Source organism: Leptopilina heterotoma, unplaced genomic scaffold (assembly GCF_015476425.1).
Source record: "Leptopilina heterotoma isolate Lh14 unplaced genomic scaffold, ASM1547642v1 Lhet_77, whole genome shotgun sequence".
NCBI classification, from domain to species: Eukaryota; Metazoa; Arthropoda; class Insecta; order Hymenoptera; family Figitidae; genus Leptopilina; species Leptopilina heterotoma.
In genome coordinates this window covers 707,615-724,268 of record NW_025111177.1, presented here as the reverse complement: position 1 = coordinate 724,268, position 16,654 = coordinate 707,615, and the positions used below count along the sequence as shown (strand labels likewise).

The 16,654-nt window shown below is 22.4% G+C and overlaps 3 protein-coding genes across 6 annotated transcripts in view; 1 reads left to right on the top strand and 2 right to left on the bottom strand.

Moving 5' to 3' along the window:
- Positions 1 to 812: 812 nt before the first annotated feature.
- On the top strand, positions 813 to 3,671 carry LOC122510903. Its single transcript, XM_043625858.1, has 2 exons — positions 813 to 1,891; positions 2,146 to 3,671. The coding sequence occupies exons 1-2, from the start codon at positions 1,601 to 1,603 to the stop codon at positions 3,664 to 3,666; spliced, it is 1,812 nt and encodes a 603-aa protein (XP_043481793.1). The 5' UTR covers positions 813 to 1,600; the 3' UTR covers positions 3,667 to 3,671.
- A 285-nt stretch (positions 3,672 to 3,956) lies between these two features.
- Positions 3,957 to 5,944, bottom strand: LOC122510904. The gene is made up of 3 exons (XM_043625859.1): positions 5,642 to 5,944; positions 5,099 to 5,295; positions 3,957 to 4,961 (listed from the first exon to the last, which is right to left on the bottom strand). The coding sequence occupies exons 1-3, from the start codon at positions 5,764 to 5,766 to the stop codon at positions 3,979 to 3,981; spliced, it is 1,305 nt and encodes a 434-aa protein (XP_043481794.1). The 5' UTR covers positions 5,767 to 5,944; the 3' UTR covers positions 3,957 to 3,978.
- A 2,278-nt stretch (positions 5,945 to 8,222) lies between these two features.
- The window catches only part of LOC122510901, a 188,041-nt gene continuing 179,609 nt past the window's right edge, over positions 8,223 to 16,654 (bottom strand). Inside the window, exons 13-14 of one of the 4 annotated variants that reach the window (XM_043625856.1) lie at positions 16,042 to 16,231; positions 8,223 to 8,844 (exon numbers count right to left, since the gene is read on the bottom strand). In XM_043625856.1, coding sequence (XP_043481791.1) covers positions 8,704 to 8,844; positions 16,042 to 16,231 — 331 coding nt within the window. In that variant the 3' untranslated portion in view covers positions 8,223 to 8,703. The remainder of the gene's footprint in view (positions 8,845 to 16,041; positions 16,232 to 16,654) is intronic. The other 3 variants (XM_043625854.1, XM_043625853.1, XM_043625855.1) reach the window with 3 other exon arrangements.

The window sequence follows — 16,654 nt, the reverse complement described above, 5'->3', positions numbered from 1 at the left end:
GAATAGAAATAAGGAAAAAAGAGTGACGCATTTATTTTTATGTAACGTATGACATTTATTTCTTTCTTAAATCGAGATATAGGCGCAGATATACAGAAAACATATGTTTTTTTTTTATTTTATTTTTTGACGGTACATTCTTTTTTGCACGAAATGTCAATTTTTCTTTGTCGAATACATCAAAAATTCAAAACATTATTATATTATTTGCTATAGTAATAAATCAATAGAATATGACTATAAAAATAATCACAGCTCAAATATTTTATATAAACCACCTTTTTTTTTTTTGCTCCGCAATTATTATTTTAATTCGAATGAAATAAAAACTTTACAAAGAAATAAAGAATAAGAGTATTGCTAAGATTTAATACTATTAACATTAACAATAATAATTGCAGAACTTTATATAACAATATAATTATTTGGGACATAAAAATCATTTCTAATCAAACTATTAAAAAAAAAAAAAAAAAAAAAAAAAAAAAAAAAAAAAAAAAAAAAATAGACTTGACAAAATTGAAAGTAGAAAAAATTAAAATTTTAAAAATATATTAAAACTAAAAAAGCTAGAAATTAAAAAAATTGAAACTAGAAAAAATTAAAACTTAAAAAATATTGAAACTGAAAAAAGTTAGAAATTAGAAAAATTGAAACTAAAAAAGTTAGAAATTAGAAAAACTGAAACTAAAAAAGTTAGAGATTACAAAAATTGAAACTAAAAAAAAGTAGAAATTAAAAAACGAAAAGTAAAAAAAAAATTAAAAAAAAGAATTAAAAAATCTAAAACTGAACAAACACAAATTATTAAAAATTAAAAATTAAATTATGCCGGATACAGATAATTAATAAATTAAGGATAACTTTTAATAAAAAAAAAGAACAAAATATTTTTAAACTTCGATCAAATGGTATGACGCAAGTTGATGAAATTTAATATCACACAACACGATTTTTAGCATTTAAACATTTGTTTTACGTAATTGATGAGTAAACAAATTTTTTTTTGACAATTTTTCTCTGTAATTATTTATATTTTTAGTAATCATCATCATCATCATTTTTTTTTTTTTTTTTTTTTCCATTGAAATGTACCTTTTGAGTTTTGATCAATATCGGATATATAATTAAAATAAATAACAGTCTCATCATTATATACACACTGACTTTTTAAACACTCAAGTGTTTTCGATTTAAAATTCATTATTACATTAATCGACCTGATATGCCACATATGTTTAATTGCATTTTTTAACATTTAATCCCAATGCACACATATAACGTGTCCGAGAAATGACAAACATCTTTTTATATCTTTTTAATTGTTGTAAAAAAAACACATTGAAAAAAAACCGATTTATTTATTTTTAAATAAATACGGCGTTGCTTTTATTGTTATTCTTTCTTTAAACCCAAACAGTGATTGTCAATTAAAATTTTAAATTAATAATATCTTGATTGTAATAGACACATTTTCAAAATTTTAAAATTAGTTTTATTCTAAAGTAGAGTTATAAATAAGATAATTAATTACTGTTTTTAATAAAAATAGTCTATTTTAATTGATTTTAATTGGTTTTAAAAAATCACATGATTTGAAATGGAAATATTTTCGCGCTACATCTACGTCACGCGTATGACGTCACAAGTTGGCTGCAAAACTAATGTAACATGCAAAATGTCAGATTCAGAGGTAAAAATTAGACAAAGCATTTCGAAACGTTGGTGTTTTGTGCCTGGATGCACAAATACAAATTTAAAAACACCAAATAAATTATTTATTTGTGTTCCGAAAGGAAACGAAAGAAAAAAATGGATGAAAGTAGTGAGGCGAGATCCAAACGAATGTTCTTTAACATCAGTAATGTTTTGTTGTGAAGACCATTTCACAGTAAGTATATATTTTTGCGTTAATTACTTTTAGGTTTAAAAACATTTCTAAAAAATGTGATAGTTAATATATTTATATAAAGTTTATAATAAGAAAGTTAAAGAGATTCCTAACCTAAAATTATGTTATATTATATTGTGTATTGATGATGTCAACAATCAATTATATTTAATTACATTCTATTTTTACCATTCATAAATATAATTAATTTGAAAATATATACCGAAAGAAAGTAATGCAAATATTTTATACAGTTGCAGGATGATTTAGAAAATTACATGAGAGTAAAATTGGATCCAACCTCGAGAATTTTACTTAAAAAAGGAGTAGTGCCGCATATTTTTGATTGTCAAGAGGATCGTCAACGAGCATTTTCTAAACCTAAAAGACGAGCAATTTGCAAGCTTACTAATGTAAGAAATTTAAATGAAATGGAACAGGAGATGGCTAGAGAAAATTTTGAAGTCGAATCTGTGGTCAATGATAAGAACTTGCTTTCTCTGGAAAATGAGGAAACTGAACAAAATGTAGTTAATGAAAAAAATGAGTTTCTTGCACAATTTAATGTAAATAATATCACTGAAAAAAAAGATTGCGGTGTTCAGACATTGCAAATTCAAAAACCATATTATCGCAGTAAAGGCACTTCCTGTTGTCCAAAAACAAAAAATGTGGCATGTTCACCTATTAAACAGTTAAATAAGCAGACTTTAAATAATAATAATATAAGTTTAGATTCACGGAATTGTGAACAAACCTCTGAGCCTGATTTACAAATAAATTCAACTATAAGTAGCACTAGTTCTATTTTATGTTCGTCTTGTGCATCAACAAGAAATTCGGATATAACGTACATTCCTGATAACGAAGAACTAAGTAGAGAAGAATCTGCGTTCTTAGACTGTGAAAAAAAGGAATTATATCAAAAAGTAAAAATGATGCAAATTATGGATCATCCGAAACTTTTCATGTGCATACCAACAGAAGCTATTTATATATTGAAATTGTTAAGCGATGAGACTAAAATTAATATTAAAAATATTTGCATCGTATTAACAAAAATGAAGACCAATGATTCTTTTGAGAGGATAGGAATTGAATTCGGACTAAGTACTTCTGAAGCAAATAAAATTTTCCGACAAAGTGTACCTCTATTAGCAAATTGTTGTAAACAATTAATTATATGGCCAGACAAAGAAAAAATAAAAGCTCTTTTGCCAATAGCTTTTCGATCTAGATATAGCAATGTTCAAAGCCTCCTTGATTGTTTTGAAATTTCGACTCAGAAACCCAGTAATCCAGTTCATCAAGCTCTTACGTATTCCGAATACAAAAAAGGCAATACAGCAAAATATCTTATTTCATCAACTCCGGATGGCCTTATAAATTTTATATCAGAAGGTTTTGGAGGAAGAACATCGGACGTATTGATAGTAGAAAAATCGAATTTTTTAAATGCCTTGCCACCAAACTCGGCAGTTATGGCTGACAGAGGTTTTAAATTTATTGATAAATTTCTACAAACAAAAAACTGTACTTTGGTACGTCCACCTAGTGTTAGTGCTAACAAAAAATCATCTAAAGAACAAGTAATTGAAACTAGAAGAATTGCAAGTTTGAGAATTCACATAGAGCGTGTTATTTGCAGAATAAGATATTTCGAAATATTCAAGCCTCATGCTTGCATTCCTATTGAAACTTTGGATATCATTGACCAAATGCTTGTAATTGCAGTTAGCATAATAAATCTTCATGCAGTCGTTATAAGGCAATAAATCGCAAAGTAAATTTTGTTGTCCTTTTTTAATATAAGTAATATTTGTTAAAAGATCGTAATACATTACGAATTTAAAAATACTAAAATTATAGAAACACAAATATTCTTTTAAAAAGTAAAAAATACGGCATTTAATTTATTCACTTAAAAAGTAATTTACATTTATGTAATGTATTGAAATAAAATATACATTAGTAACATGTTATAAATATTTTTTGCTTCTCCTAACAACAAATACCTAGTTGTATAAAACAATCGAATTTTTTCAAATAATTTATGTAAATCTTCATTTTATTTCTCAATAAATTCGTTATTTCTCGATAGACTCAAAAAGCACTGGAAAAATATTTTTTTTCCAAAATGTCATGGCCTCCATTATGATTTTTTTAATATATTTTTCATTATAATTTATCACATTAATGGAAACGTTTTTGGAAGTTTCGAAGTCATGATTTGCCATGCAAAAATACCCTTTCACTTTTTTCGCCATTAACATTTGCAATTGTATCTGAGCTAAGTACTTGTCATTGATTTTATGTTTTTTTGAAATATAACGATATTCGGCTTTTTCTGACATCGGACATTTAACCTCTACAACGAAGTTTTCTCCTATTCCATCAGGAGAAGCTCCAATTGCTGGATATTTATCATTTAATAGCAATCCACATTTTTCTACTTTTATGTTTTCAGTTTCTTCTAAAACTCTAAGAACTTGATTCTCTAATCTTCGACCTCTCTCCATAGCTTCATTATCTCTCAGTTTCGACACTCCCATTATCCTATTTGTTAATGATCCATCGACAGTTTTACATTTAGAAGCTTCGTGAATATTTGAAGCAGTTATCCTACCATATCTAAGTTCAAACCATAAAGTCGAATTGCTTTGATCCCTCGTTAGTTTTTCTACTAAATCAATTAAATTTGCATCCAGAATATTTTGTGCAAAATCTACAAATTTCAAAACATTTTTATCATTTTTTTGGGAAAAAAAATTTATCATTAAATGATGCATTGATGCAGTTTTCTCGAGATTTGTAGGCAAAAAATATCTGGATAGCTGACAGTCATGATTATGTCCTTTCATTTGCTCTACTACTTTATTTAGAAAACTATTGTCACTTTGAAAATCAATATTTTTTGGTTTCTTTATGTCTGTTAGTCTTAAATATTTTAAACTCATGACTGCATTTGATAAAGTAGGTTTTTTCCAATAACAAATAGTGGATGTAGGAGAAGGTTCTTCACTTCGACGATGCAGCCACATGAGAAAAGCAATGCCATGCTTGCAGCCACCTAAAATATAATTGCAGAATAAAATGAGTCTAAAAAATTACTTTTCTCAATATTAATAACTAAAGAATTTATGTCAGCACTGCAAATGTGCAAAAAGGAATTATAAAAATATATTTTTCTAATGGTATAGTTATTACCTGCCGATGCTGCGCAATCATGACATTCGACTTTTTTAATTTTTTCGTTTTTTTCATCCACTGTCACGGATACCACATACGGTTTGTTTCGTACCCTATGTTCAGGACAAATTTTCCCTCGAACAATGCAAGAGGACCTATTTCTGCTAAGTTCTACATAACCAATTGCCTGGTCTCCATATTCTTCACGTTCGGATCTGTATATATTATAAATATTATATTATAAAAGTAATTAAATTAACAGAGGTTTATATAAATTAAATATCTAAATAATAATGAATGGCTTTTATTTTAATTAAACATAAATAGCACTTTAATAAATTAAACAATAGCAGGTAAAAAAATATATTTTTATTAACTTAGAGGTTATGTTACTTTATTTTGATTTTGTTTTTTCAAATGAATGTTTTTAGTGTATAGTAAAATGAATAAATACTTTTTAAAAACAATAGAAATTAAAGATATCCTATTAAAATAAATTATTATTAAATAAATAAATTATTGAAAATAATAATTAAGATTTATAAAAGATATATTACTTACTTTTTTGCTTTAACTCCACGAGTTTCTGCTGCATTAAAAAAATCACTCTCAATAAAAAAGTCACTGACCATTAAAACAGTCACTTTGGGCAAATTATCTGATCCAGCTTTTATATATTCAGTCATATTTTAATCAATAATTATTTTTTTTTAAACAAACATCAAAATGTACAACAAACTCAATGTTGTGACAGTTTGCAGCCAACTTGTGACGTCATACCCGCATCAGCCAATATGAAGCCGTACAAAATCACGTGACTTTTACATTGTTATTTATGCTTCTTTTTTTATTAATTATAATTAATTCAATGAACAAAATATGTTTTAAACCATTTAATATAAATCTACATTAATTAAAGTTTATTATAAAAAATTAATTTCAAAAAAAAAATTTTTGAGAAATGAGTCTATTGTGAAAATTATTTCGCAATTTTACTATTTTTTGGGTTTTTGATTGTGAACTGATTTTTTTGTTTCTTTGAATAGAAGGGGAAATTATTTACAAATATTGAGTCTCTGAAGTTAGCGTCATCGATGCTCAGCGTAAAAATAAATTTCTTTCTGTAAAAATAGAGGAAAAAGAAATTTTTTTCACCATATACAATTGTTTTTTATACTATTTTTACTATTTTTACTACTAATTTTACTATATTTTTACTAATTCGATACTATTTTTAAAAATAAATTACGAACGAATTGAGATTCAAAATGGAGACGCTATTCTCCACCTGAGAACGCCAAGGTCACCGCTAGATGGCGTCTAGCCATCTAGCGTTGACCTTGGCGTTCTCAAGTGGAGAAATTCAACCATTTTATCAACTTTTTTCAATTAAAAAATGTTAATCTGAGAATATTTAATTTTTCTTTCTGTTAAAACTTTGATTAAATTTTTTATTTCCCATTAAAATTAAAAAGAAATATTTTAGAAAAATTTTTTTTTTTTTAGAATTTGAGAAAAAGAGTTTAGAAAACAGCTTTTTAGTTTCTAACGGAAAGAAGTTTTTATAAATAAAATATTTTTTTAAAATTCACTTTAAAACGATTTGGTACGATTTAATACGTAATTTGAATTCCTCAACAGAATTGAATTATTTCCAGTACAATTTTAATATAATTCCTCAAAAGAATATTGAATTATTTCTAGTACAATTCCCTTAAATTCTTCACAAAATTCAATTATTTTTCGAAGATTTTAATAACATTTCTGGAAAGAATTCAATTATTTTCAATTCAAATTTCAAATTTTATTCTTCAAAAGAACTTAATAATTTTTCGTAAACTAATAAATTTTTTTTTAAGAATTCAATTCTATACAGTACATCTTTTCAATTAAATTAGGTACTAAAAAAAAATTCAATTATTTTTCGAAAATATTAATAAAATTTCTGCAAAGAATTCAATTCTTTAAAATACAATTTTAATTCTCAAAAGAATTCAATTATTTTTTTTCGAAAATATTGATAAAATTTCTGGAAAGAATTCAATGATTTTCAATACAATTTCAATGAAATTTCTCAGAATTCAATTATTTTTCAAAAATATTAATAAAATTTTAGGCAAAGAATTCAATTATTTTCATTAAAATTTTAATTCGCAAAATAATTCAATTATTTTTCGAAAATATTAAATAAAATTTCATTACTCAAAACAATTGAATTATTTTCGACACAATTTCAATTTAATTCTTTTAAAGAATTTAATTATTTTCTATAAATATTAATAAAATTTAGGCAAAGAATTCAATTATTTTCATTAAATATTAATAAAATTTAGGCAAAGAATTCAATTATTTTCATTAAAATTTTAATTCGCAAAATAATTTAATTATTTTTCAAAAATATTAATAAAATTTTAAATTTCAAAAGAAATCAATTATTTTTTGAAAATATTAATAAAATTTTTGGAAAGAATTGAATTATTTTCAGTTCAATTTTAATTCTCAGAAGAATTTAATAATTATTTGAAAATATAAATACAATTTCTTGAAAGAATTCAATTATTTTCAACATAATTTTAATTGAATTCCTTAAAAGAATTCCATTATTTTCAATGCAATTTCAATGAAATTTCTCTAAAGAATTCAATTATTTTTCGAAAATATTAATAAAATTTTAATTCTCAAGAGAATTCAATTACTTTTTGAAAATATTAATAAAATTTCTGGAAAGAATTGATTTATTTTCAGTTTAATTTCAATTCTCAGAAGAATTCAATTATTTTTCGAAAATATTAATAAAATTTCTGGAAATAATTGAATTATTTTCACTACAATTTATATTATATTCCTCAAAGAATTCAATTATTTCCCAAAAAAATGTCAATTAAATTCCTGAAAAAAAAATTCAATTATTTTCGACACAATTTCAATTAAATTATTTCAAAGAATTTCATTAATTTTTAAAATTTGAATAAAATTCATAACTTAATCAATAAAATAAAAAAAAAGTACAAGGAAATATTTATTTTTTACCCTGAGCGTCGACGCCAACTTCAGAAATAAAAAAATATTTGCAAATGATTGAAAAAATAATTGAATGAAATTGAATGAAAAATAAAAAAAAAAGAGTAATTAGTTTTTATATTTGTGTTTCGAAAAAATGAATTTTCCTGTCGATTCATTTTGATGTAGGTAAAAAAACATTTGGTCAAGCTATACAAAATACATTGTACATATACAACACGACGCTCTATATTTTAAATAGAACTTCAATTTCAGAATATTAATAAATTAAATACTATTTAGAGTTTTTTTTTCTTTCAATAAAAATTATGTATTTACATATATAGTTGTGGATAGTTATTGATGAAATGAAATAATTAAGGAGATGAATATTAAGGTTTTGGAAAATCTATAAAAATTAATTTTTAAAATATCTTCTGTAAAGATAAAATTAATTTCCATTTATAGAAATTAATTTTTAACTTTTAAAATATTTTCTTTTCTATAAACGAAACTAAAATATAATTGTTAGAATTTGAATGAGAGTTAGAGTAGAAAATTGTCTTTTTTTATAGATCTTTGTTTTTTTTTTGTTATAAATAATTGCTCTGTAAATCCGAATTCTATTTTTCTAATTCTAATAATCTTTTATTCTTCAGATTGGAATGTCGTTTACTTATTTCCTTTGTCAAATTTCCGACAAACGACCCGTTTGATGGTGTCACTGAAAGTGAGGTGGAAAATTCACTTCCATTCTCTCTAGTCTGAAACAGAAATTAAATGGGATTTTTTTTTTTTATTTAAATTAACAACTGTCAATTTACACAAATTTAGAGAAGTAATTGTTAATTAGCCCAGTTATTTTTTTTTTAACTCCGGTTTCTGAGTTATCGCATTTATTCGGTGGTGGTGGTTGAAATTAAATTGTCGAAGATTGAATGGAACAAAATTTCCATTCTTATGATTTTTTTACGAAACGGTGAGATGAATTTTTTTTCACAATTTATTTATAAATTTGGTTTATTCAATTTTTATTAAATATAGAGACAGGAAGAGGATTTTTCTCCTTTTGTTCGATTTTATTTTTGCTGACCTCGGATACTAGATTTTTTTCATCTTTTTTCATCAATTTTCAAACAATGCGACTTTATTTAAAAATAGCATAACTAATGATTCATTAAAAAATATATAATTATAATTTATAAGAATTTTCAAGCCCGTTGTTAGTTATAAAAACAATTTTTTAGAAATTTAGTGAAAAATATTTTTTTAAATATAATAATTTTTTGAAATATAATTTTTCAAAAATACAATTAATTAATCATTACAATTAATTAATTCAATTAATCAATTAATCAATTATTTTTCGAAATTTTAACTAAAATTCTTTTTAAATCAATTCTTATTAAAATTCAAGGATAAATTAATTATTGAAATAAGCAAATTTTTGTAAAATTCAATTATTTTCCAAATCTTTAGTTTCAATTCGCTTAAAAAATACAATAATATTAAAAAATAATTTTTTAAAGTGATAAAATTCTTTGAAATATAAAACTACTATCACAATAAAAAATAACATTCTTTACATAAATTATTAAAAAATTCAATTATATTGAAAATTTTAGGAATGAATTATTTTTAATCACTAAAGAATTCAATTATTTTAAAAAATTTTAATACAATTCCGGGCAAGAATTCAATTATCTTCATAAATAACAAAAATTTTGGAGAAATTCAATTATTTTCAAAAATTTAAAAAGAATTCTGGTCCAGAATTAAATTATCTTCATAACTAAAGAACTATTTCACAGAAATTCAATTATTTTCGTAACTAACAAAATTCTTCGGAAGAATTCAATTATTTTCAAAAATTTGGATTAAAATTTTTAAAAAAATTTTTATTATTTTTATGAATTTTTTTTATAATTCTTCGAAATAAATTCAATTATTGCCAAAAAATTTAATAAATAAATAGGTAAAATTCTTAATAAAGAGTTCAATTATCTCAATTAATAACAAATATTAATAAAATTATTGTCAATAATTCAATTATATAATAAAATTTGTAAAAATTAAAATTCAATTGTTTCGAAAAAAAAAATTAATTCTTTCTAGGAATTTAATTAAAATTGTACTGAAAGTAATTCAATTCTTCTAATTTTATCTAAAATTTTGGAAAAGGATCGATTTATGATTGATTTATGCAATAAATTGAATTAAAATTTTACTGTAAATAATTAAAATACTGTGAAAACTTGTGAAAGAATATTAAATTCTTGGAAATTTTTTTTTTAATTAGCATTGAAAGTAATTGAATTTTTATGAACAATTCAATTATTTACGAAAAAAATTTAATTCTTGTCAAAAATTTGTTTAAATTTTTTTTAAATAATTGAATTCCAGAGGAGAATTTTTTAATTTATCAAGATAATTGAATTAGTGATAAAAATTGTATTATTTATGAAAGTAATTGAATTCTTACAACAATTTTGATTGTTTATAAAAATAATTGAATTCTTACAATGAATTTTACTGAATTTTTTTTTTAATAATTGAATTTCTCAGAAGAATTTTATTATTTATGAAAATAATTGAATTTATCCGAAGATTTTTATGACAATTCTTCAAAATAATTGAATTTTTGAGAAGAGTTTTATTATTTTAAAAAGTAATTGAATTCTTGTTTAAAATCATATTGGAAATTTTTGAAAATAATTGAATTCTTGTCAAGGATATGATTAGATTTTTTAAAATTAATTGAATTCTTACGAAATTTTATTACAATTTCTCAAAATCATTGAATTTCTGCTAAAACTTTTATTTTTTATGAAAATAATTGAATTCTTGTAACGATTTTTATTGGTTATAAAAATAATTGAATTCTTACGAAGAATTTTATTAAAATTTATTAAATTAATAGAAGTTTTACTAAGAATTTTATTTTCTATAAAGATAATTAAAATCTTGACAAGAATTTGATTAAAATTGTTGAAAATAATAGAATTCTTTGATACAATTAAATTATAATTGTTCTGAATGTAATAATTCCTTAAAAGAATTCAATTATTTTCAATACAATTTCAATGAAAATTCTCAGAAGAATTCAATTATTTTTTGAAAATATTAGTCAAATATAGTCAACAAATTCAATTATTTTCAATACAATTTCAATTCTTAAAAGAATTCAATTATTTTCATTTCAATTTCAATTCTCAGAAAAATCAATTATTTTTCAAAAATATTAATAAAATTGCTGGAAAGAATTCAATTATTTTCAATACAATTTCAATTTTCAAAAGAATTTAATTTTTTGCAATTCAATTGCAATTCTTAGAAGAATTCAATTATTTTTCCAAAATATTAATAAAATTTCTTGAACGAATTTATACAATTTATATTATATTCCTCAAAGAATTCAATTATTTCCAATAAAATGTCAATTAAATTCCTCAAAAAAATTCAATTATTTTCGACACAATTTTATTTCTCAAAATTTCTCAAAATAATTGAATTTCTGCTAGAACTTTTATTATTTCTGAAAATAATTGAATTCTTGTAACGATTTTTATTGGTTATAAAAATAATTGAATTCTTACGTTGAATTTTATTAAAATTTATTAAATTAATAGAAGTTGTACTAAAAATTTTATTTTTTATAATGGTAATTGAAATCTTGCCATGAATTTTATTAAAATTGTTGAAAATAATTTAATTCTTTGAAAGAATTGATAATTATAATTGTATTGAAAGTAATTTAATTCTTATATAGAGAATTTTATGGAAATTGTTGAAAATAATTGAATTCTTTGAAAGAATTTCACTAAAATTTTTAATAATAATTTAATAATTTAATAATAATACATTTTTTCAGAGTTCTTTCATTTTTGGTTAATAAATAGATATTTGAATATTTATTGTTATTTATTATATTTATTTTATAAAATCTATTGGTTTTTAGTTTTTTACTAATTAAATTTAAAAATCAGTGAAACATGAAAAATTAAGTTAAAAAAAATTTTTTTTTAATTAAATTAAAAATTAAATTATTAAATACAAAATTGAATTTTTGTGACAACAGTGAATAAATAAAATCAGCAAATTTTTCTTATATCTTCAAATTGACAAAAGCAATTTTTTTTTTGCTCCAGATTCGAAGTTCGTTTTTTCCGAAACTGTTTCATTTGAATTTAGTGTCGTTTGTCTGTTTAAGAGATTTAAATGAAATTAAACAAAAGCTTGGGTTTGAATTTAAAGTGTTGCTCTTTAGTGAACAGGATCTACTTCTGGAGAAGAAGTTTCGCAATCAAACCAAAGATCACGTAAGGGAACAAGTAGGAAAAACCATCCATCTCCCACTTCCGGCAATAGAGGTAACTCTTTACCACAGTCAGGACACGTTTTCGTCAACGACAGTGGATATCTAAAATTGCTGCACGTTCCCTCAACCCAAAAGTCTGAAAGCTTTTTTAAGAGTCTTTCCAAGTAGAGTAATTAGGTACTTTTTTATTGTTTCAACAAAAAAAAAAAAAAGGAAAACATTCCTCTCCAGAGTTTAGTCATTTTTCATAATATGTCGCGCCTGGATTTTCTTCTTTCTCTTTTGTTTTCAAAATCAAAATCAACACAAATTTTTCTAGTGATATTAAATTGAGACAAAAAACGTATTAAAATTGTTGCAACAATTTTGATACATTTTTTGTCTCAATTGAATATTCTTAGAAAAGCTGTGACAAAGAAAACAAAATTAATTCTTTTTTGCGATGCAACAATTTTGATACGTTTTCTTGTCTCAATTTTGATATTCTTAGAAAAGCTGTGACAAAAAAAAAATGAAAATTCATTAATGAAACAATTTCTTTCTTTTAAACATATTATCCAATTGGCTCTGAAGTAATTAAATTGAAATTTCAAGTTTCTTGATATATTTTCTACACTGTGTGAATTTTGTTTTGTGTACCTGCATGAGGGGGTTTTAAGAAAACTTTTATTTACAATACAGAAAAGTATCTCTCGAAAAGTTTTCTGGGTAACTAAAGAAGAGTTTGTTTGTAGAGAAATGGAAAAGATTCTTTTTCAACGTTACTTTTCTGAATATAGTTCTTCTTTTCTATCTTCGACAAAATGCGATACTTTAAATCCTCGGAAGTTTAAATTTCTTTTCTGCTTTTCGATTTTTCGAGACAAAACAAATCGTTTATACCCCCAAAGAAAGAAATACGGTGTTTTCTGCTCCCTTAGAAAAGACTCTTTTAAGAATTATTATTTGTCATTTATTTTCACTGTTTAATTCAGTTTTTACGATGTGAATTTAATTTAATTTAATACAGAATTTAATTTTGTATAATTTTTAAAATATTCTAGAATTAAGTCAAAATAATTCTTATTGGATATTTTTAAATACAACACTATTTTAAAAATAGAGTTGCAATCTGACAGTTTCGACTGTATTTAAAAAATTTTTTTAGATTTGTGACACTAAAGGCTACTTTTACCTTATTTTGATTATTTATATGGTAAAATTCTTCCACAGAATTTAATTATTTTCAAAATATTTCCATAAAATTCTCTGTAAGAATTCAATTAATTTCAAAAATTTCCATAAAATTCTCTATAACAATTTAATTATTTTCAAAAATTTCCATAAAATTCTCAAATAAAAATACAATTATAATTTTTACAATTATAAAAATAAAATAAAATTTATTTTCAAATAAAAATTAAATTATTTTCAATACAATTATAATTTAATTCCTTGAAAGAATTCCTTTATTTTCAATATTTTTAATTAAATTCTTGACAAGATTTCAATTATCTTTATAAAAAATAAAATTCTTAGTACAACTTTTATTAATTTGATAAATTTTAATAAAATTCTTCGTAAAAATTCAATTATTTTTATAACCAATAAAAATCATTACAAAAATTCATTTATTTTCATAAATAATAAAATTTTTAGAATGAAATTAAATTATTTTGAAAAATTCTAATACAATTTCGTAAGAATTCAATTATTTTAAAAAAAAATCTAATCAAATTCTTGACAAGAATTTAATTATCTTTCTAAATAACAATTTTTTCCTCAGAAATTCAATTGTTTTCAAAATTTTCAATAAAATCTTAAGCTTGAATTCAATTACAGTTTTAATAAAACTGTTCTTAAAAATTCCATTATTTTTAAGAACTGTAATAAAACTTTTCGGAAGGATTCAATTATTTTCACAAATAATAAAATTTATTACGCGAATTCAATTATTTTTTAAAAATTTTATTAAAATTCTTCTTATAAATTCAATTATTTTCATAAATATGAAAATTCATCTCAGGAATTCAATTATTAAAAAAAATTTCAGTAAAATTCTTCATAAGAATTCTTTTTTTGTTTATAAACAATAAAAATCGTTATAAGAATACAATTATTTTCATAAATAATAAAATTTTTATCAGGAATTTAATTATTTTCACAAATAATAAATATTTTTACGGGAATTCAATTATTTTTTTAAATTTCATTAAAATTCTTCTTGTAAATTAAATTATTTTTATAAACAATAAAAATCGTTGCAAGAATTCAATTATACTTTTATAAATAATAAATTATTTTATTAGAAATTCAATTATTTTGAGAAATTCTAATAAAAATTTTCGTAAGAATTCAATTATTTAAGAAAAAAAATGTTATTAACTTCTTGTAAAGAATTTATTATTATTCTCAAAATTTCAATTATTATTTTGATAAATTGGAATAAAACTCTTTGGATGTAATCAATTATTTCCACACGTAATAAAACTTTTTCTGGGAATTCAATTAATTTTTCAAAATTTTTATTAAAATTCTTCGGATAAATTCTTTTAATTCTTATTTATTTATTCTTTCAAATTTTATTAAAATTCCGAAAAATAATTGATTTCTATAAACAATTTTTTTCTACAATTATATCAAAAAGTGATTGAATTCAATTATTTTCAAAAAAATTTTACTCGCAGTTACAAGTATTAAGAAATTTTTCAATTTTTTAATAAGAATTTTAAGATTTTTTAATTAATTTTAAATGTTTTGGAAAAAATTGAATTTTTTTCATTTAAATAATTGAATTTTAGAAAAATTTTCCAAAAAGTTATTAAAAATAACTGACAATTGATTTAGGGAAAAACTTTAGTAAGAATTGTGAAAAATAATTGAATTTTGGATGAATTGCAATTGTATTTTTTTTTTAAATAATAGATTTTTAAAAGGAATCAAATTGATAATAATTAAAAATTGATTTGGAGATAAAATTTGAATATTTATTTTAAAAACTTGTTAATTTATCATTCGTCTTAACAATTATTTGACGTTTTGAGTAATTTTATTTAAAAATTCTGTAAAATAATTGAATTCTGAAAGAATTGCAGTTGTAATTTTTCTCGAAAAATCGTTATAATTTTCAAAAAGGTTTGAAATTTAATTTCAATAGTTTTGTGTTTTAAAAAGAAATCATTTTAAATATTTTAATTCCTGTGGAAAAACAAAAAGTATTTGAATATTTATTTTAATTAAAATTATTCAAGTTTTGAATGCAATTTAATTTTAGAAATTATGAAAAAAATTAGTCAAATTTCAAGAAGGTTTGAAATTTAATTTCAAAAAGGTTTCAGTTTTCAAAAAGGTTTACATTGAAATCATTTATAAAATATTTTAATTTCTGTGGAAAAATAAAAAGTACTATTTAAATATATTTATTTTTAAAAAATCATTCAAGTTTGTAATGGAATTTAAATTTAGAAATTAGGAAAAAAATTCGTCTTTTGAAAAATTGTAATTAAAAATTGTTTCAAGATAGTAGAAGAATTTCCTACTTTTTGCCACTTTTTTCAAAATAAATCCACGAGTGTACGAATAAAAGCTTAAATTTAAATTGAATTTAAAAAAATTGAAAACTTGTATGAAGCATATAATTTTTGAAATCAAAATTTTGACCCACTTTACTTTTACTGTAGTCTTGTGAAGACGAGTTCAGTCTCAGATCCTCCAATTGATGCTCCAGAGGATCAGAGGGTAAGATTTCAACGCTTCGCGTCTTATTGGACGGACTCCCGTCTTTTTTCCATGCATAAATTGGCGATTCGATAGAAGAACGCAGTTGACTAGCCGGATGATCTGGATCCACTGATCTGCACGAAGAGAAGAAATAAAAAAATAAAATTTGTAAATTTTGAAACGCCAGCGTCGTCATCAAAAAGTTTAACACTGGAATAAAATTAGATATTAAACAAATATATATTCTCTGAAGATTCCAGTGAAAATTGAATCAAATTCCACTTAAAGTTTTCGTATGTAACATTAAAGGGTCGTAATCTATAATCCTCTTTGAATACAGTTGGCAAACTTAATTTTCCAATAAAGAAGAAGGTTCAAAGGACCAGAACACTTGAAGGGGATGAAACTAAATTCAAAAGACCGAGACATAAAGGATTAAATACGCTGTAAATAATTCTACGTGCAAGGCTAAATTTAACAGCATCAACTTCTTTGTCTAATCCTCTTTTGCAACAAAATGCCCCCACCAAACTCAAGAGGATTACGTTTACTTTACT

Excerpts from the sequence above, each read along its gene's own strand:
- LOC122510904 (XM_043625859.1), bottom strand. The coding sequence starts at position 5,766 with ATGACTGAATATATAAAAGCTGGATCAGATAATTTGCCCAAAGTGACT. Across the intron at positions 5,296-5,641 it reads CGTGGAGTTAAAGCAAAAAA|ATCCGAACGTGAAGAATATG; the intron begins GTAAGTAATATA and ends TAATATATACAG. Across the intron at positions 4,962-5,098 it reads TGATTGCGCAGCATCGGCAG|GTGGCTGCAAGCATGGCATT; the intron begins GTAATAACTATA and ends ATTATATTTTAG.
- LOC122510903 (XM_043625858.1), top strand. The coding sequence starts at position 1,601 with ATGGAAATATTTTCGCGCTACATCTACGTCACGCGTATGACGTCACAA. Across the intron at positions 1,892-2,145 it reads GTTGTGAAGACCATTTCACA|TTGCAGGATGATTTAGAAAA; the intron begins GTAAGTATATAT and ends TATTTTATACAG.